The sequence below is a fragment of the Mixophyes fleayi genome, chromosome 3 (genome assembly GCF_038048845.1).
Source record: "Mixophyes fleayi isolate aMixFle1 chromosome 3, aMixFle1.hap1, whole genome shotgun sequence".
Taxonomy (NCBI): Eukaryota; Metazoa; Chordata; class Amphibia; order Anura; family Limnodynastidae; genus Mixophyes; species Mixophyes fleayi.
This window is the reverse complement of record NC_134404.1, coordinates 35,809,180-35,830,935: the sequence shown is the minus strand read 5'-3', so window position 1 is coordinate 35,830,935 and position 21,756 is coordinate 35,809,180. Positions and strand designations below refer to the sequence as shown.

At 40.1% G+C, this 21,756-nt stretch overlaps 1 protein-coding gene across 2 annotated transcripts in view; it reads left to right on the top strand.

Annotated features, from left to right (window-relative positions):
* Window positions 1–21,756, top strand: part of KLHL29 (kelch like family member 29) — a 625,364-nt gene that overhangs the window by 431,883 nt on the left and 171,725 nt on the right. For both annotated transcript variants that reach the window (XM_075201372.1, XM_075201373.1), the window contains exon 5: window positions 1,340–1,885. In XM_075201372.1, coding sequence (XP_075057473.1) covers window positions 1,340–1,885 — 546 coding nt within the window. The remainder of the gene's footprint in view (window positions 1–1,339; window positions 1,886–21,756) is intronic.

Genomic DNA, 21,756 nt, shown 5'->3' with positions numbered 1-21,756 from the left:
TGGTTAATTCAATTCAGAACCAAAAATCATTAAGTCTTTGAGACCTGGGTCGTGATAGTTCAAACAAACTGTTCAATGCCTCATTAGACGTGGTTCTAGCCATGGGACCTGGGTATTGGGTACCTCGACAACACAGAAATCCTACTTATTAATATGCAGTTACACATTCCACATGGTTAACTCTTTACGTGCCTTATCTCCTGTCAACCTTCAACTGATGTTACTAGCCTGAAGAGTCCAAAACAGTTTTACTCAAAAAGTGCCCCGCTAATGCTCTGTCATTGGCTTCTAGCGAATTGATAGGCTGCTTTCTGATGACAAATATACTTAGAAAATGAGAATAAACTTTAAAAGTGTTTCCATTAAAAAACAAAACAAAAACATTTTAACACCTTTTTGTTTCTACAGTAATTCCGATTTTGTAACTTTGTCTCGTTGTGTAACTCTGACAAACAGATATGTATGTAACTATTAAACGCCTGATTTCTTCATTGTTAACGCTCTGTGAGATATAATATGTTTCAATATGTCTTCAGACTTAGAGTAGCCTGCATTGATCCCCGGCTTACAGATGTATAGCAGAAGTAGCGAGCTCCTCATTATAAACCTTATTTCAGTGGGTGTTAAGTCCGCCGTGTACTGTACACCGAGCTGGCAAAGAAGACACTGAGAAAATGACATGATATATGCAGCATACTCATAGAACCAGAAAATAATTGATTGTGTCAATAGATTTTTCACAGCGCTGGTATATTGTGATGATGAAGGTTGATCATCCTGACAGAGTACACCGATCTGTGTTCTGGATATTAGACACAGTTGTGGATGCACTTATCAGTATTAGGGTGGCATTTGGCATATTATTTAATGTGTAAATGATTATACTGTAGTCACGTCAATGTAAGGCTGGTCTAGCCAGCTGAGCAGCTGGAATATACAGTCACATGATGATGATCAGGGCTAGACTTTCATCATTAAAACCAGTAGACACATAACTTGTGGCACACGAAATCCTGCCGCATCCGCTAAGCGCGCGACTTCTGCACGCAGCATTTTGTAGCTTTGACAGTCCTTTCACAGAGGAAACTAAAGCTCAGCTCCTTCTTCCACATGTTTAAGATTTACTTTGAAAAGTTAAATTAAGTTAGTTGATTATTTTTTTTTTGTCAAGAACACATGTTGTGGAGAGAAAGAGTCGTCTTCTATGTCTACTCTTGTATCTGGCCTGGCGGTCACACCCATGTGCATTTAGACCAGCATTAAACTCAAACATTACAAACCCTAAAAAAATACAAAATTATTTACCATAATACTAACTGTATTTCTATTTATGTTTCAGCTACTCCTCCATGGTTAACAGTCTCTGCGGCAACCCAGGCATCCCTTATAGCTCATTCATATGGAATGACGCAGCCCCCTATATACAGCCAAGCAGCCAACGTCCAAGCTCCCGTTATAGGGGTCACGCCCACAATCCCCCCTCATGTTGCCCCTCAGCTTCCGCTAATGACTGCTCATTATCAACTGCAACAGCAACAGCAGCCGGCACAACCTCTGAGCAACATGGTGGTAAATTTACAGAGCCAAACAATGTACCGGCACAGTCAACCGATAGCTATGTCCTCTCTGACCGGTGTCGGTCAGGTCCCTCATCCTGGCCATACCGCTATAGGCAATGGTCACATGACTTGTCCCATCCTGCCTCCTCCACCGCCTGCCCTACCTTCAGCGGCTCTACCTAACAGTGTACCAGCTACAAACGGCCAGGCTGCCCCACAACTCCCTCAAAGCCAACCCATCAACCCCGACAACACTAATGGAGTTCAGATGTTACGGACTATTGGCATGGGAAAGTACGAATTCACAGATCCTTGGTACCCTAAAGGTAAGCTGTCCTACCACTTTCTTTATGTTTAATTGTGATCCAACCCTGGTTGAGCACCCTGTGATAAGCAATTGGCACTGCGTTGCTGACTCAGCCGAGGTTCGCGGTAGAAGATCTTCTATCATTGATGTGTCTGATTCTGCTACGAGTCCCTCATCAGGTTCTTCTTCTGTACCCGGCAGAAGCATTTATGAATTAAATATGAACAAAAAGAAAGCAATTCTCCAGACTAAAACAAAACACAGTTCTTCTCCTACCAAAATGACACCTGCTGAGTCTGCCAGAATAAGTGAAATTCCACAAGTCTGATTTATATAGCAGGGGTTGATGTGCTTCTCTCCGAGCATCCCGCTGAAATACATAAGTCGGCTGCTGAAAAGCAAGGCCCCATTTTTGTTTTCAACTAAAGGGATGCGTGCGTCCCTGGGCTCCTGCCTCTTTCAATAATGCATGACGCGCAAACGTGCCTTTTCCAGAGAATTGAAACGAGGGCCTGAGACTTGCTGTGATGATAAGACATCCACAGCCCCTAATACATAATACAAAAGTCTCTGATATTTAACATGACTCAACAGTTTCTTGTAGAATTAAATTTACAGTAACAAGGGCCTTATCGCCTCTCATCAGCCCTTGATTTATGACTCCTAGCTCCATGGGTAGCGTTCTAAGCCAACAAATGAAAATATAAGCCTTCTTCGAATGTATATCACTTTTTATTGTCATGATAAGAGGGCTGCCTGTAGGAGTTCATCAGCTGGGGTTTCCCTTATTTACGACTCTGCAATTCTAAAGTCACACAGTTATATTGTCGATCTGCAAGCTGGCTGCTTTGTTGCTTTAGAGAAGCAAAATACAGTTAGAGTTATTGAGAAGGGTATAATTGCAAATATGGATCAAAGCCCATGCACACCCCTATAAATATACATATACTTTTTGGGTGATAAGACATCTTTCTTGATGAAGGCGATATGGCACACTGAAACAATGATGTGAGATAAATTCAAATTGCACAGGAAACAAGACGGCACTGGTAACAAAGTACATAATGCAAATACCAGACACCGTGCGCTGCACACTACTGCAATTATACCACAATGTACAGCATGCAAAATACTACAATGTACAGCATGCAAAATACCACAAAGTACAGCTTGCAAAATACTACAAAGTACAGCATGCAAATTCCAAAAACTCCCAAAGGGCAAGTGCAGGGGGCAGCATGATTGCCTTGATTGCCTCAACAAAACTCCGCACCACCCTCTTTCCAAGAGCAGGGGCAGGACCCGGGAGGATTGTGTACTCTCCTGGGAGTCCAGTAGGATTCCCTGAAATGTAGTACTATCTCGCAGAGTAGGCAAATATGACACACTGTACATCCACATGGACAATTAAATGCAAACAAAAAGAAATACAGTATATATATTTATTATTGGTGGTCAGAGCATCTAGTTATCATTGGTGGCCAGGGCTGTGCATTAATTATCATTATAAACTTGCACCACGGCTATATAACATTGTTCCCCTACCATGCGATCCCCTGTGAAATTGGTGCTCCTCTGCGATCACATGATTCCTTTCAGCAGTAGCCTAATGCGGCCACGAAGGGCAGTAGACACCACCCACCTCCTAATCTTTCTTAGGGCATATTGGCAACTTTAATTTTTGTATACTTGCTTACATGCTGTCCATTATTGAAATGGGACATTTAACCCCTTTATTCCTAGATTGGGACAGACAAGCATCAAGAGTTGTCTGGTACAGGTGGCTTAGGTTTAAAATAACGAACCCCTCTAAAACGTTTAACTCTATAAAGCGCTAATACTCTTTATTTTAATATATATTATGTTCTATAATTACTTATGGATCTTCATCATAGGGAAACATATGGCGGGCAGCTCCTATCTTCCTGATCTCTATGCTTTCCAGCTGGGGCTGACGGGCAGATCCGGTGTCTAACGCATTCTGAGATGGCATTAGGTTTTAAGGGTTGACGGAGACAAGCAATGCTTTTCTCCACTTCATAAATAGGGTCTGCGGTAACCTACATTAAATGGGTTAAAGCAGGACAAATGAGATATTACTCCAGTGTTAACCTCTTGATAAATTGAGTGAAGTCGTGCCATAGCCAGGAGAAAAGAGCCATTTTCTCCAGGTTTTTGGGCTCTCGCTGTTTGATAAATACACCCCCTAGCATATACACTAACAGAGAGAATGACACACACATACTTAATCTGTTATACACATGCATACACATACATAAATACACAAATAAACACAAGCATATACACATACGTTCAGGTCAATGCATCGCTGCACACATTTTTATGGGGTAAAGTGATATTTTATCCACTCGTTCTCAGAAACCCTCTGTCTGTAAGCCGATCTCTTTACAGACTGCTCTTCTGTGAAAAGGCACGGTAGCGGTACCGTAGTATGGTAAGCTCTTGAATACAGAATGGCATCACTTGTGTGATTCTTAGACCACTTCTACACACTGCCTTCCTTTATTTCCTCAAGAGCTCACCTTGCATTATAATAAGATCTTTTGAAAAGGGCCGGAGGTTCCATCTCATTAAATCCCTGAGACTTTCCATTTCATTGTCTGACTTAACACGCAAGTCTTGCCAAAGTTCATGAGCAATTATTGTATGATGTCCAGCGAGAAAAGGCAGACCATGCCTATCGGTACGCAGTAGGAACGATATTTATAGAGTTCATTAGCGCACTTATTTAAATTCCGCTTTTGTTTTTTAATTACAGAACTGCTGTTCGTTCCAAAGGATATTATGCTCATTTGCATGTGAAAATGTACTGTGTGTTCATTATTAACCTCTGCTTGCTCCCCAGGAACATGAACATTTGCTGAAATTTTTCATTTGCAACAGGTCATATTGTCTTCTCTTCTGGGTGGCTATCCCATTAAATGCAGTGTGCTATGGTTTAATGATCATACTGTTGTATGTGTACCTAGGATTTTGGATTTCATGTACATGACTTTACAATTATTGTTTATTTTGTATATCAAGTTTGGCAGGAAGATTTATCGAACCTTCTAATAAGGAAAAGGGAGATGTTGCCCATAGCAACCATTCAGATTACAGCTATCGTTTTCTAGAATGTAGTAGATACGTGATAGCGTGAATCTGGTTTCTATGGGCAACACTTTCACTTTTCTTTCTTAGAAGATTTGATAAATCTTTCACTATATAGCAAAATGAGAAAAATCACACTATAAAAAACGGTTTGTACCCATGAACATAAGAATTATTCCGTCCAATTGGATCAATATTTCAGAATTTGTGGCCCCAAACTGACTATTGATATTGAAATTGAAAGCATAATTTTGGGCATAGTGGAAAATGTGGTCAAACGGTGACCTCTATTGGCATGTGTGCAGTCATCTTTCAACCTCGCTAATAGGCCATAATTAAGCCGAAAATAATGCAGACTCTCAAACCAAGAGATGAATAGCTAGATCTGGTTCGATTTCACCTCTGGTACATGTGGCCAAATTGCACAATGATCCTGTCACTTCATTCATCATCGTCACCATTTATTTATATAGCGCCACTGATTCAGCAGCGCTGTACAGAGAACTCAATCACATCAGTCCCTGCCCCATGGAACTTAAAGTCTAAATTCCCTAACACACACAGACAGAGAGAGAGAGTCTAGGGTCAATTTTGATAGGAGCCAATTAATCTACTAGTATGTTTTTTTGAGTGTGGGAGGAAACTGGAGCACCCGGAGGAAACCCATGCAAACACAGGGAGAACATACAAACTCCTCACAGATAAGGCCATAGTCTGGAATTGAACTCATGGCCCTAGTGCTGTGAGTCAGAAGTGCTAACCACTTAGCCACCATCATTTCACGCATGCTTTACAAAAGAGTACATGACAGTCCAAGACACAACGAGAAAAAGGTCTGAAGAGCTGATAATCTATGAATGAGAGAAGATAGAAACTGATTGGATGGATATGAACTTGCGTCCTGTTAGTTTGGGACGGTGACTGACAAGTGCGCCAGTGATGGAAGGGATGGTAGTTTATCAGTTATGGAGGAAAGCAAGTTTCGGTAAATGTAAAGAGGGATTATTTATTTAAAGTGCAGTAACCAATAACATCCAATCAGACATTTGCTTTAATTGTCTAATTTGCATAATGTCAATAAAAGCTAATTTCTAATTGGCTGCTATGGGTTACTGCACACATGTTGTTTATTTTTATGCTATCTTAGAAATCTTAAAAGAGAAATTCAAATACATTGGCAGATAACCCAAAATGGATTAGGGAAAATAGGCAATACTCCATTCACTCTCTTCTCTGTTTGGTTATCAAGGATTCTGTAAGTCGGCCAAGTTCTCTGTTCCTGCTTCTCACCATAGAGATGAATCGTCTCGCTGTGAACATCAGATTCTCCGTTATGTCATATAATGGAACAGCGGCATCAATTTGCGTAGTTTAAATAAACTAAAATACCATACACATCTCAATTGGCAAGCTAGTAAAGGGGTTTATATTGAGAAAGGACTTTAAATTCACACCAGATGGCGTAATAGAAGCAAAAAGACAGAGCGAATGAGGCAGAATGTTAGAAACTACAGTGGCGCACGCAGGGGGGGTTTCTGGTTCTCCAGAAACCCCTCCCCTCCGGGAACCAACGATACTGTACAGCAGCCGCGGCGCTGTCAAAGAAGCGCCCGCGGCAGTGCTGTATTGTAGTATAATACAGCACTGCCGCGGATGCTTCTTGACAGCGCCGCGGCTGCTGTAGAATTCAGCCTCGCTGAAATGGAGCTGCTGCGCATGCGCAGCAGCTCTCTCTCGCTTTATTTTTTTTTTTCCCGGGGGGGCGGAAACCCCCCCTTCTAAACCCTGCGTTCGCCCCTGAACTAGTTAGAACAAAAGGTTATGGGAAAGTAACAGAAGCTGGTAAGGGATTGTGTAACATCTCAAACATTAAAATATGATGATGCACATCACACAGCAAAAAAGCAAGTGTGGTGGTCAGGGGACGGCTGGCAAATTTTAGCCCGGGGGGCAAGACTTGACTCGGCAACCTATTAGGAACATTTTAAAGGAAAAAAAATGCAGGTGGCCCAGTGACCCAGCCCAAGGTAGCCCAAAATGGGACCAGCCCGGGAAACAGATGTCCCCTTGCCCCACAGCCCAGCCTGCCCCTGGTGGTGACATTTGTCACTGTCTCTTCCTATGTGGCTCTGTGTTCTCTGTGGCGGTGTTGATGGTGAATGTAGGAGGATCCGTAGTGTAGTACATGGACAGACCATCAGAAATGTAAGGTTTACTATTAAGAATTAGTATTTTAAGCTTTGAACATTGAGAAGAGATGATGTTTTTTTGCAATATCTTGGTGTAAGGCACATAGCTATGTTGATCAGATCTAATCTATGATTGCTGTCATCAGATACAGCAGATACATTACATATAAGTTATAAGTACTATTCTTCCCCAGAAAATAATAGAAATAATTATTTATTTTCTGGCAAACTTGCCCCATTAATTTTCAAATGTTCCAGACTGAAAAAAATAATTTATTATATCATTATTTTTTTTTAAAAAAGTCTTCTTTTTCCATGAGAACATATATAACATCGTTATTTGATAAGTAGGCTACCCCTTGGCGAAAGCTGCAAATACTAAACATTGGTCAGGTTGTTTCCAGCAATGGCGATGTCATCGCTAGCGACAACCTGTTGTTAGTATAGGGTGAAACGAAAAAAGCTCTTGTTTGTGCCAACAGCAGCGTTTTTAGCCCTTTGAAAGATGTTCCGTTCAATATGGACAAAATCTTCACAAAATATTGTATTGGTAAATCTGTGAATGGGTTGTAAGAAATCTTGACTTTACCATTTCTTTCTTTATAAAATGTTCATTAAAAATTAAATTTTGTAATTATAATCCTATCTTTTAAATTGTAATTTAAATAAATTGTTATTCCGCTGTGTATCAGTTGTTTCCCCCACCCCTTAGATTGAAGGCTCGTTCGGTCAGAGGCATCATCAATACCTTTCATGTCATTGTACGTTATTTTTATTTGTGTTTGTCATGATCCCCTTAATGTACAACACCACTTGATATGTTGGCGCTTTTTAAATAAACTATAATAATAATATTTAGCTTCAGTTGCTCTCTCTATGGAGAGCTTTAAATAAATGTTGTAATTTTTCCACCAACGCAAAAATAAATATTTAGTGAGCCTGATAGCGTTACAATATGTATTACAACGTAGCAAGCTATGGGAGTATAAGGGAAATGTTTAATTTGCAAGAACAAACAGTCCTGCAAAGATAAATTCCTGCATAATATTGCCTACATCTTGTCACCATAGGCCCACATTTCATTAATACAGGCAGTTTATCAAACAGCCGGGACCATTATCATAATTTACTTTACCGATTTGTGCCTTATCTCAACATATAGATTGAGCGTGCTTTCTTCCTGTGCTGGTTTTGAATTATTTATTGTAGACTATTTTGCATATCTAGTCTATTATCTGAACTGAATATGCCATCAGTAATAGATTTTTCCAACTGTTCAATAATTGCTTTTCCTTTATAGTGTTCATAATGTAGGGAGAGGTATAAGCTAAATATAAAACGGGTATTACATTCCTGGACTGGGTTATAGGACTGTGGAAGTGAGCTGGGAACTCCGAATAAGAACTACACGTCATCATCATCACCATTTATTTATATAGCGCCACTAATTCCGCAGCGCTGTACAGAGAACTCATTCACATCAATCCCTGCCACAGTCTAAATTTCCTAACATACACACACAGACATGGAGAGAGAGACTAGGGTCAATTTGATAGCAGCCAGTTAACTTACTAGTATGTTTTTTGGTGTGTGGGAGGAAACCGGAGCACCCCAGTGCTGTGAGGCAGAAGTGCTAACCACTGAGCCACCAGGTCTGACGTCGATTCTACAGCTAGCAGCCCCAGCAGCAATGGGTCTTCCTCCTCTAACAGGTTACTTTCTAATTAAGGGCCCTACTTAATCATTATCAGGTTTTTGCCCTGTTAATTGTCATCTGTCATTGCAGTGATAACAGATGAGTTTTCGGGGGAATTTAATAAACAAGTCGCGTCGGTACAACGCGTCTGATAGGAGGCTCTCCTGGCGATGACTTTTTTCTGATGAAGACTCCCGAGTTCAGACCCAAAGTCTTTACTGTGCATGTGCGACCTAGGATCTTTGTCATTTACAAAAAATAACAGCGCTGGGGGGAGCAGCGGCGCGGCCAGAGAGGGATCCATAGATCGGTCTCCTGTGATGCACTCACCATAGGATTAAATGTCTAACGCCATCTTCAAATGGAAAAAGACGCCACAGTTGCCCAAATTGCCCAGACCTTGAGTATTATGGGACTACGGTTTAATGTGTCAATTTGCCTAGCTAGGCTTTTCCTAAATGAACATTTTACTTAAAAATGCCTAAACTATGTGGGGAAAATAGCAGTTTACGCATGGTTTAAATGTCATATTTGCCAACTCTCCCTGAATGTCAGGGATACTCCCTTAAAAATAGGAGTGATTTTCATGGAGACCAAGATGTAATCAAAGACTGACAGGTAAGACAACATGACTTCAGTAATGGAGACAGAAATATAAAAGACACTTCAGTCTCTAGAGGTTTGTTAGCTGCTTTTCTTTAACGCATAGTTGCCTACTCTCCCGGAATGTCCGAGAGACTCCCGCATTTCTGGGAGACCTCCCGGGAGATCAGGGCAACCTCCCGGTTCTCGCCCCCGCAATAGATAAGTGGCGGGCGGGGAGGGTCTTAATGATGTAAATATTGCACCAACTCAGCTGCCCCCCTGCTGTTATTGGGCAAAATTTTGTCAAACGTTTAGGAGGCGGGGCCAAAATTATGTGATTTGTCAAGCTCCGCCCCTGTACGCCCATCTCCCCCGGGATCTCCCTGAAGTCAATGAGGAAAATTTGGCAAGTATGAAATATGTTCATAAATAGGCCTCTAAGAACTAAGGAAAAGTGTGTTTCTCATAGCAACCAATCAGATTCTAGCTATCACTTTCTAGTACAGACTCCCTGCTGGGCGGAGGGTGAAGGGGGCGACTTAGTTAATTTTAGGTTACACACAGTGCAGTACGTACCATGTAACAAGGGCTGTATTGCAGAAATGACACGACCTCTTTAAGAGTTTAACTTATTTTTTGATCAGTTAGCATTTTGGAGTTGTAAACGTTAGCATTTTCTGTTAAGCAGGGGCTTCTGTGGTCTCAGCCATGTACAGATAGACTGGTGATATAACTAGCACTGTGCCAGAGACAGTAGCATTCACAGAACAAAGCCGTGTGACAGCGCTGGGACTTTAGTGTGATTTGAAAGCAAGGCCTCCAGATACAGAGACACTGCGGCTCCTGAAACAAAGGTTGGGAGCTTCTGCTTTAGATTATATTTTAGAGCACGCCGCAGTAATGAGACTGCCTGGCTGCCTATTCTGTGCTTCAAGGGCGTTAATTATTTGTGAAATAGGCTGCCTCAATTCTGAAGGGAAGAGGAGATCATGAAGCAATGATGTGAGCGCATAAAATACAATAACATATATTTCCATCTTTGGGGAAAACCACTAAAATGAGTTTTAGATTCGCCTCCTCGATAATATTTAAACCACAATTCAACCACAGCAATTATTCTGAATGTGACAATAATTTCATTGTGTTTTTGCAGACGTGGCTTCATTCAGTTGCCTGTGGTTAAAATAAATGCAGCAGATTTAACTGTCATAGGCAAAAAAAAATTTTTTCAGTATTAATCTTTGTCGATAACGGAATTAAACCGTTGTCACAATAGACGACGGGCACACTTAGCTTTGTGTCTGCTTTATTCTTTATACATGCAAAAAATAAAAGTGATTTAACAATTTAAGGGATCTTTTGAATAAAATGCCCAGGGCGATTAAGCAAACGTTTTCCATTAGAACAGTTGAGTTGAAGAAAGAATACCAGATAGCCAGTGGTCCAAGTGGGCTGGTCTATGGTCGTAGGACACACCATCACTTCTCCTGCTTCCTTAATTGTAAAACTGTAACATTCCACTCTCGTACATTTTCCATACCACCACTTCTAAACTTACACTTCAATTACTGCCGATACTCCTTTGGAACACCGGACATCCTGGCCGTTCATGGTGGTCGGGTCAGTCCCCTTTTCCTGTTGGGCAGGCGACTGACTGGTAATATGTTGCCCCCCAGGTCTTAGTCACACAGATCCTGTTGTACCTTAGTTAAATAGACAAGTGAGCTAGTAGATAGTTTTAGGAACTAGTGGGGTACGTCAGCTACAGAACTGACAAACAGGGTAGTCAACAACGGGCAATTGGCCAGAAGCATGCAGAGCTTGGGCAAGGTCAACCGGCAGTTGTTTGGTAAACAGAAGTCACAGCAGTAAGGTAGTCATCATACTAGAAGCCTTTACCATATTACAACACCATGATGCCAGTATATGATTACACATGCAAGCGGGCATGAGAGAGTAGTACCAGGCACCATGTGATATAGATTAAGACCATCATTGATGCCCTCTCGCTAGAAGTTGCCAGAGGCACTTCCCTGGTCTCTTAAATGTTCCATGTGGGCCAACAAAGCAAAGGGATGTATTTACTGTAAAAGTTATGTATAATGTTCCCCAAAAGAGCTATAACCTCCCAGGGATGCTTGTAGACGATACTAACACCTAATTGCACGGTTCCCCAACCCTATGTCCGAGGTCCATTTGCAGATATGATGGCCATATTTTACCAAAACTTCTGCTACTATATATTATTTACTAGCTTTTGTTCCCCTTAATTTCTACCCTTTTCTGTGGGTCCCTTATCTCTAATGCCAGTGGAGCAAAGATCAGCAGCATAGTTTGTGGCTGAGGCTTAGCCCTAAACTATGTCTGTGGAAGGTATATGAGCTGGGGCTCGGATACTGGAAGTGAGTCTCAAGATGGTACTGGCTGGGAATTACAGTTCTTGCTGGACTGTCACTGCATGAAGAATCAGGAGAAGAAGGAATCTGCCTGTATCTCTGTCCCAGAATTAAAGGAACCAATTTAGTCTTAACAGCAGTCTGCGCCCGACGAAAGCAGGGTGACACTTGGGCTGGACCACTTGTCTTCCCAGCAGTAAGGATGGGAAGACAAGTGCACTAATCAGGAACTGCACTAATCTATGGGTCAGTGTCCCCAGGAGTTGGCTCCCTATGTGGGGTATGTGCTGTCCATGTTTTCTAGATTACCAGGTTTTATTGTTAAGTGTTATAGCTGTGGGGATTTAATTAATATAATTTTTAAAAAAAAAAAAAAAAAATGATTGCCTAGATAGGAAAATATTTACCCATGTAACAGTACTGGTGTTATGTAGGCTGTAGCTCACCCCGGTAGTGTTGCATCATACCTTGTAGCCACTGGGGGCACTCTTTCCCTGTCAGTGTGGGTTCACCCCCGGTATGCTGTACCCTACTGCAAAGTTTGGATTGGGACACAGCAATCACACTGTAACATCAGATCAGAACAGAAGGTTTGGGGGGGTGATGTAGGGACCCTGGTGATGCGGGAGGGTCCTCTGCAGGGGACTCACAAGGGGGGGCACCAGCATATTGCTCTTCTTCCCTACGAGGCCACGATGGTTTCTCCACCGAGAGCATTACTGTTACCTTCAGTTATCCCCAGTCTATTATTTAGCTCTTTACTTTAAGAGAGCTTTAACTGCTTATTGTAAGGCTGTACTTCTCTTTCCTTTTTGCTGCATATTAGATATTCCCAGGTACACATTTCGGTTGCTTATATCTTCCATCTGACAGCTAAAATTGCCATAGAGAATGGAAAAGATTATCTTGTTCTAAATTTCAGAGCAAGCTAATCCTTTAGTACTGCAGTAGGTGGAAATGGCGTGTGATATACAGTTCACATACAATTTCTGTTGTTCCATTTAAAAAAAAAAAAGAAAAGAAATTCTCAGTCGACAGATTGTGCAAAAATATAACCTTGCAGATTTTCATATCCATGTTTTGTGATACTTAACCTCTTGCTTCGATAAAGAAATAGCATATGCTGTACAGTTCAAGTGAAAGATTTAAAGTTTTATCCCTCCTGCATTGTACACTAACATCCTAGACAAACTTTGTGTGTTAAAGAGCCAGTGACATATTAAAAAAAAACACCTATTAGTATTAAAAATATATATATATTTGAAGCAAAATTGTTTTGTCGGGAATACGGCAGTACATTTTTTTGTTAATACTTGTTTTTAAAACCTACTTGCCAACCTTAGCAAACTCCCCTTCTGGAGTGCCTAGGGGGCAGGGCGTGGTGCCACAAATTGCATCATTTTGGCCCCACCCCCGAGGCACCATGCAAATTGTGTCATCAAGACTCCCGCTCCGCCCACTTCATTCAGATTGCCTACTCTAGCGGGTGGCCTGGGAGAACTCTATAAAATACAGGAGTCCCCCGGATGTTATGGGACAGTAGACAAGTATGTTTTAAAGTTGATCCTGCCCGAAGTTGAAATGTGTAGGTATTTTTTTATGTGTATTTGTGCTCAATGATGAATTTCACAACTATCCCTAATTTTGGACAAGATTCAGCAGTCAATCCCCCCCCATAGATTTAGTGTTAAGTAAGTATGAGAGAATTTGTTGTGAAATGCCATGCTAATTGGGTTCTGCGGAGGAACCATTCGTTTAACAGAAGTGCAATTAGATTTGTCTTTCAGACTTTGTGCTATCCGTTTATCACTGAACTAATTACCACAGTAGGTGTTGTAAATATATTTTATCCTCGTATAGCCAGAAAATTGGCATTGCTCATAAATAAAACAGGCAACATGTTTTACTGTACGGATTGTCGTGTTTTTAAATTTTCAAAATACAAGTAAATTGTCTATCGTAAACGTCTGTTTTTCATAAATGCTTTGAGTGTATTTGCAGATTAGAGAGACAAATAATCTGCCATATATTAACACGTGTTTTTGACGGAAATGTTATGGGATTAGAGATAATTGAAATATAACTTCTACCACCATAAAGTTTGTTATCTGTTTAGAAGTCTTAAAAATTCCCCATTTTGCTGTAAAAGTGCTATATGCAATTCACATTTAGGGCTAGATTTACTAAGCTGCGGGTTTGAAAAAGTGGGGATGTTGCCTATAGCAACCAATCAGATTCTAGCTTTTATTTATTTAGTACCTTCTACAAAATGACAGCTAGAATCTGATTGGTTGCTATAGGCAACATCCCCACTTTTTCAAATCCGCAGCTTAGTATATCTAGCCCTTAGTGACAGCATTGTACTTGAAACAAAGGAATTAATTACAACCCTTTTAAATGCCTCATTCATTAAAGCATACACCTTCAAACCATAAATACAATGGTGGTAAACAGGACAATATTGATGGGGGACAGATCTGTACTGATGACAGCCAAGGTCAAAAACCAAGCTAATAATTCATCTTTAAATTTATCCAGACTTTAACAAGATTTTTGTTTTCCACTCAAATAAATATTTTAGTAGGTGTGGTTCAAATTCTTAGAATGTAATTTATACCAACTGCCCCCCAGAATTGTGTGTTTTATAAACATCTTTGTCTATTAAGATACAGCGGTAGCTATGGCTCCAATTATTTTTATATACTTTATTTTAATTGTGACACTAACTTGTCTGTTTTCTAAATGAATTTTTGTCACTCAAATAAACAACTGAATATTGTAGGTTCAAATGATTTTAATATACTTTATTCTAGTTGTAGAATAAAGCTGTACTATAAATCTCACTGCCATAAATAAATATTACTGCCATGAATATACTCCATGTTATCAACATTTTTCTGGGCTCTTGTTGTGATAATGGGGACTCCATAAAATATAGAACTAGTTGCTTGTATGAGTTGATCCCCATATCCAGGTAAGGTCTAGCTTTGTGGGCCATTATACATTGCACTAGAAACCGCTTTCACAAGTAGGGAGTGCATCATTCCTTATAATACACATTTTCTAAAGTGATGACGTCAGAAGTCACTATTTATACAGATTTTATTTACAGAGGGTTTTATACATATATTATCATCCCTTGTGTATTAACGGTTTTTGCGTGCAATATTACCGTATAAACGGTAATAGTTTTAACGCGCTCGTTTTTCCGGCGGCCGGAGGAGCAATTGAATACCCCCTTAAGTGTCAATTTGTGACATAAAAATAATTCATGGCTTGAGGTCAGGTTATATTTAGGAGCATAAGGAGACATAAAAAGATGGTCGCTGTTTGGACCACTTAGTAGATAAATGAATAAAGTGAAAAATAGAAAATAGGACACATTTATTTATTCATTTTTTTAAATAAACTTTATTGATTGAGATCAGGACACATTAAGTGAACTTACCACAGATGGGAAAAAAAACACCTTTTGTCTATACATAAATTAAATATAGAGTTTAAACAAGACAGGTGCAAAAAAAGAAAATAAATGAATAAATAATAATCATAAAAAAACTGTCTCTTTACAACACTGGTGCTGATGGGAGGGCAGCTTCAAAGTAGGAGATTCCCCAGCGGAAGCTGCAGTCTCAGTGGCTGCAGTAACGACAAAATAAACGGCAAAAAGGTGTGACAGTGGGTATCATCACCTGGGACTTCCTGGAAGGAGTTTACGGAACCATGGAAGAGATACAAGTCCCAGAGCGTCTTTCAGTCTCACAACTGCACCGTCGCTGATCTAATGTGACGGATTAAGGATTGTGATGCTACTGTGTGAGTAATTTTAGCACACTTCACCTAGCTATCTAATGATACGGATGCTTTTATAGTAAAGCCGTCACCTGGAATGATCTGGGTACAGGTTAAATACACTGTTGTGGAAACTCCTCATTATGTTTGCTGGATTACAATCGGCTTTATATTTACCAACCAATCCAGCCGGACAGGTGTGTATGTCAGCGACATCAGCGACACGCTGCACCCTGTAGGTGAATATAGGGCATTACACACTCTAACATCACATAACCAGGCGCGGGCTGGCAGATTTCAGCCCGGGGGGCGCACAGGCGGCCGCATCACGTGACACACGATGCGGCCTGCCCCTGCACATAACCTTTGACATACGCATAGTGCAATTATGTTATTTTAAATATTGTTTGATACATCTTATAGATAATCTTCATTGAAAAACAATAAAAAAAAAACACCTAACAAGATATTGTTTAATTTAGTTTAGCAATGTAATGGTATTAGTGTCCTTCACGTATGTTCTCCTATCATCATCATCATCATCAACATTTATTTATATAGCGCCAGCAAATTCCACAGCGCTTTACAATTAGGAGCAAGCACAGTCATAAAACAATACTGGGTAAAACAGACAGAGAGGTCAGTCTATATTACTCTCTAACCTCTCTTTTCAAATAGTTACAATTTTTATTTTTTAAGTTTTCAGTTAAAACCTATATCTGGACTTTCATACTGGCACCCCAAATGTCGAGTGTAGACCTTAACGACTGCCGCTTGCCACAGTGAGGAGTCCATAGGCTAAACCTTAAGACAGCGAGGGGCAACTTGACATTGGTAGAGGACACACAGAGGAAGGGTAGAGAGCACAGTGCACTCCCTCCGGCTATGTCATGTGACCTCTCTGCGGAAGGTCACGTGATGCAGAACTCATCTGCCCCCATTGTGCACTTATTAAGCAGAGAATAAGATCGGGAGCGGATGGCCACTTTCCTTTCATGTACCTCTCTGCTCACCCCTCACTCCATCCGCTCCTCTGCCTGCCAAGTAAGGGTCTTGCTTTCTGTTTTGATAGAAAATGTAAGGACTAGAGTTAAAGGGAGGGGGATACAATTAACCGGGAGCAAAGATAAGTACTGAGGTCATTACTGTATTGCCTGAAACTACCAGCTGGAGGCACTTCGTATTGAATCTCACCCTCTGAGGTGGCAGTAAAAATAAGCAAAGATTTCAGATGGGGCATCGTTGCAGAACCTCATCGCATGTCATTGGATCTTTTGGAATTTACAAGGCTAGCCCAAACACTAACTCTGGCCCTACCCCTAACCATCAACCCCAAGTTAGCCTGCCAGTATTAAGAAATATATACACTAGCAGGTAATTTCATCATCATCTATTAATTTATAAAGCACCACTAATTCTGCAGTGCTGTACAGAGAACTCACTCACATCAGTCCCTGCCCCATTGGAGCTTACAATCTAATTCCCCTAACACACACAGACTGAGAGAGACTAAGGGCAATTTGATAGCAGCCAATTAACCTACCAGTATGTTTTTGGAGTGTGGGAGGAAACCGTAGCACCTGGAGGAAACCCACGCAAACACGGGGAGAACATTCAAGCTCCACACAGATAATGCCATTGGTCGGGAATCGAACTCGTGACCCCAGTGCTGTGAGGCAGAAGTGCTAACCACTAAGCCACTGTGATGCCAATGTGTAGCAGTTTTTATTTATAAGCAAATTATTTAGTAAATAAGCTATTTAGAAAATAAGATTTGTTGCTTTGTGGCGTTGTCGTGTTGTGGCGAAGTTTCCTTCTAGCAGTCAAACAATCGTTTACAACTAAAAAATTATGTTTTCAATATTTGTCGCTCTGTTACACTGTCACTATGTGGTCTAATAGCTTACTTTTTTGATACTAAGTAACCATTTAAGATTTGACAGATTTGACCTTGAGAGCTGTGGAAGATATTCACCAACAAACAAAGAAACAAACAAACTTCTTATATATACTGTATGTGTGTGTGTGTGTGTGTGTGTGTGTGTGTATGTGTGTGTATATATATATATATATATATATATATATATATATATATATATATATATGTTATTTTTCTTGCTTACTTGGCACAGGCTTTTTACATTTTGAACTTGTTATGTCCTATTTGAGTTGCAGCAACACCAGTTATGAGCCCCAGACCCTTGTTTTATTTGTTTTGTTATTTATTTTGTTTTGCTCGCTTTCTAAATCATGTCAGGGGAGAAAGGAAAAGGTTAATGGATTAACCTTTTTTTTTTAGGGTTCCGCTGCTGACCTGGATTCCGGGGAGCTGCATTACCTCCAGGCAGACACTCTCTTAAAAGTATATTGATTGTCAGGTCTAATCAGGGCACACAGCAAATTACATTACTTTCTAAAGATTAGTTTCCTCGCACTCAGGGCAGTCACCAGATCTATTTCACTCAGAAGTGGGAAAAAAAAAGATTCTCTCCTGTGATTATTCTGTTCCGTCACTTTTGATTTGTTGTAATATATTTGCAATTTATTTTAACTTAAGGGCAGTACACATTATTTGTGTGATTTATTATTATTTAAAGGGAAGTCTGCTTCCTATTATTTGTACTGTATTTGTATCTATTTGGAAGTGCTGTGAAGAATACACAAAGCTTGAAGCCAAATTTAAAACGATGACACAATGAAGCAGCAAAGTTACCTGGAGGATTCATATTTCAGCTGTTTTCACTCTCGCACCTACTAATCGCTTTAACATTAAAAATAAATATCTAAATGGGCTATTTTAGTTCATTTGTTATCATTTTTATTTTTCATTTTTTAAACCTATTTGTAACAACTAAAGTTTACAGTATGACACGAAAAGGAAAATAAATAAATAAAAAATAATGCATTAACACGTGTTCATATTTTGGGCTCCGGTGTCAATAGTGGAAACTGGCCCAATATCACATGTACATAATAATTTATCATTTTTGGACACGTCAGAACACACAGATTTCAGATATCTGTTATTGACCAATCTGCAACCTGCATTGATCGGGCCCCTTGTGATCCAGCACTCAGGAATGGGGCACTGGTTTTAGCCGGTGCTGGGGCCAAATGACAGAATTTTCCCATATGAGACCAGCATAGTGGATCTGTATCTGATAGATTTACCATAGCCGTAACTAGGGCTGTGCGACGGGCGACCGCCCAGGGCGTAACGCTGAAAGGGGGCGCAATTTAGGAATATTTTAGGTTCATTTGGTTAAAATTGAGGGCTAGGGGGGCAGCATTTGTCTTTTTCGCCCCAGGCGCTAGAATTCTAAGTTATGGCTCTGAGATTTATCATGTGCATGTCCCAGGTAAAAGTCCTTCCTTTAGGATCTGCAGACATATAAAAAAAAATGCATCTATCAGAACTTCAAAATTTGTATTCCATAGAATATTTTGCTGTCCTGCTGCACCCATAAGTAATCATATGCTGTCCGCAGCTGACATGACCACCTTATAGCGCCCACCCATGTCTAATTACCATGCTCCATCCATTGGCAAAGAGGATGGAAGATTCTAAACTGTGCTCTAAGACCTGAGGATTTATAAGACCTTGTGATTCTATTCCATGCAGGCTTCCCCAGTAATGACCATGTTTCCATCAACATGAGACACTCATAGAGATCTATGTCCTTATCTGATAACCTGATCCCTTCTTGTAAAGCAGCCTGGTTCCCCAGGTCACTCATGTTCTTATTCGTACTCATTTACCAGAAGAATGCCCGATTCCTGCATACCTTCCACCTTTGTATCCTGGACCTGTTCAGAATCATGCAAGTATCTAACAGCTGATGGATGACTTCTATAGAAAATAGTCACTGGATGCTTCCTGGAAGTGCTGCTGGGAATCCTGCACTTCTCATTGACCATTAGAACCATGAAACGTTCCGTCCTCGCGCAAGATCTGATAACATTCTATTTTAATAATCACATATTTCTATGTTACATCACATATCTTTAGCTGCTCCTGAAGCTATTACCCCATCATACCCAGGAGCACTAGACATTATTCCTGACATGTTTTAGGAAAGAGTTCAGTCATTCTTTCTTCCTTTTAATTAGTTCTCAGCTGCCTTTGGAAGCTTTGCAAGAAAAAAATCTGAGTCTTCAGTGCTTTTAGAAAAAGGAGAGTGAAATGAATGTTGGATGCAGGGGCGCCACTTGCTAATTAAGGTGTGTTTATTTAGCAACTGAGGGGCAATAGGCAAAAATGCTGTTAAAAATGTTTTGGTTTTTTTCAATGGTGATATTTTTTTTTCTTGTTACACCCTATGGGCCTGAGTCATTAAGGAAAGTAAGGAAAGAAAAGGAGTAAATGTTCTCCGGGACAAACCATGCTACAACGCCAGGGGTGCAGATTAGGTTGCACATAAGTTAAATACTGGCTTTTTTTTGTCATGTAGCGCACAAATACTTGGTAGCTTTATTTTTACACTGAAATTTAAAGTTAATCTAGGACATGCCCTATCCCAACTATAAACCTGTCCCCACATTTTAAATTTACCCCCCTCCAATGCAACATGGTTTTGCCCAGGTGCAAAGTTACTCCTTTTTTACGCTTTGCTCTCTTTAATGATTCAGGCCTTATATATGTATTTATCAATTATATTGGCAGTAATTGTACAGCTGCAATACCTGTTCAATTAACACCATCTCAGGGTGAAATCAATCAATCCCACAAAAATAAATATTATATTATTATTTATAACTTGTATATTTTATCTACCGTATATTTTTATACATAGTTTTTTTCTTAAAAAGGGCATACATGTTACAGATCCCAGTGATAACTGATATTTTTGTAAAGAGGGACTTCTTGTTTGTTTATTTGTTTATTATTTATGCATTTCTACTTTATTAGAGGCCAATTTAAAGTAAACTGAAATTAAAAAAAATAGAAGAAAAATAAAAGACCCATAGGACACATTTTGTCGTCTTCGAAGAGTGGAGGCAGCCATTTTTCTGGTGGGACTAATCTGCATGAGACTGCAGCATATAAATTCACTAGGAACTAGCGATATCACTCAGGCATGAGGACGGCAGTTATTAATCGCCTCAATTTAAAGTGGTGTCAATAATTACTAAGGTTCTCATAGATTTCAGTCCTGCCTGCCTGGTCTCTATACAGGTAGCATGCCCCTTGTTCTCAAGTGATTCTAGGTTGAGACCTAGGTTGCCTTGTGAGTTATTGAGCTCTTGATAAATCTTCCATTGCTCAGACCTGGATGCATGTAGCGCCTTACGGGATTTGACCTTTGACTAGCCTGCCTCTTGATTTTTACATTATTCCTGGAGAATACCATCTCACATACAGAGCTGTCCCATTAAAATAGAAAATGCCGAATCTATCTGCAGGTATTTTGGTACATGGTTTAGAATTATGCCGCAGTGGAATTAGATTGTTGCCAGAGTAGAAACATTAATGAAAGGAGTCTACCACCAGTTAAACACTGTGATCGTATTATTCGGCGGTATAAGCGTATGCTACCAAACACGTATGGTATTGTCAGACACAGATTAGAGACTTTTCCGAAGGCTTTACTTGCAACACAAAATCAAGCCAAGACGATATTTCAGGTTTGTCGTTAGACCTTATGAGAATCCAACAGGTCTGTGTACAGGTCCCAGAGCAGCTTAGCACAGATGTCGATACTTGCCTCCCGCTAATCAGGAATACACTTCAAATCATATTAGTTGTTTTTATTTTATTTTATTTTTATTTTACATCAGAGAGGAGACAGCAAGCTTTTGACTACAAAGCATATTTCAAAGCCTGGAAATACTTTGTATATATTGCCTTTGACTGTATCTATATGCAGCACTCATAACAAACTCAACATTTATTTGTACTCTGCAGTTCATTTGTGCTTTCGCTTTAGAAATATGAAACAAGGGGTCACACAAGCCCACAGTCTTTTTATCAGTTTTGTGATGTCGTCTCCACCCCGTCACTTAGACTGATTGACTTAAATTTGAACTCTCCGGCATGTAACAATAACTTCATGCATTTGCATCAGTGACATCACTGTTCAGATATTTTCTACAGCAAAATAAAAAAAATTAATTCAGTAGA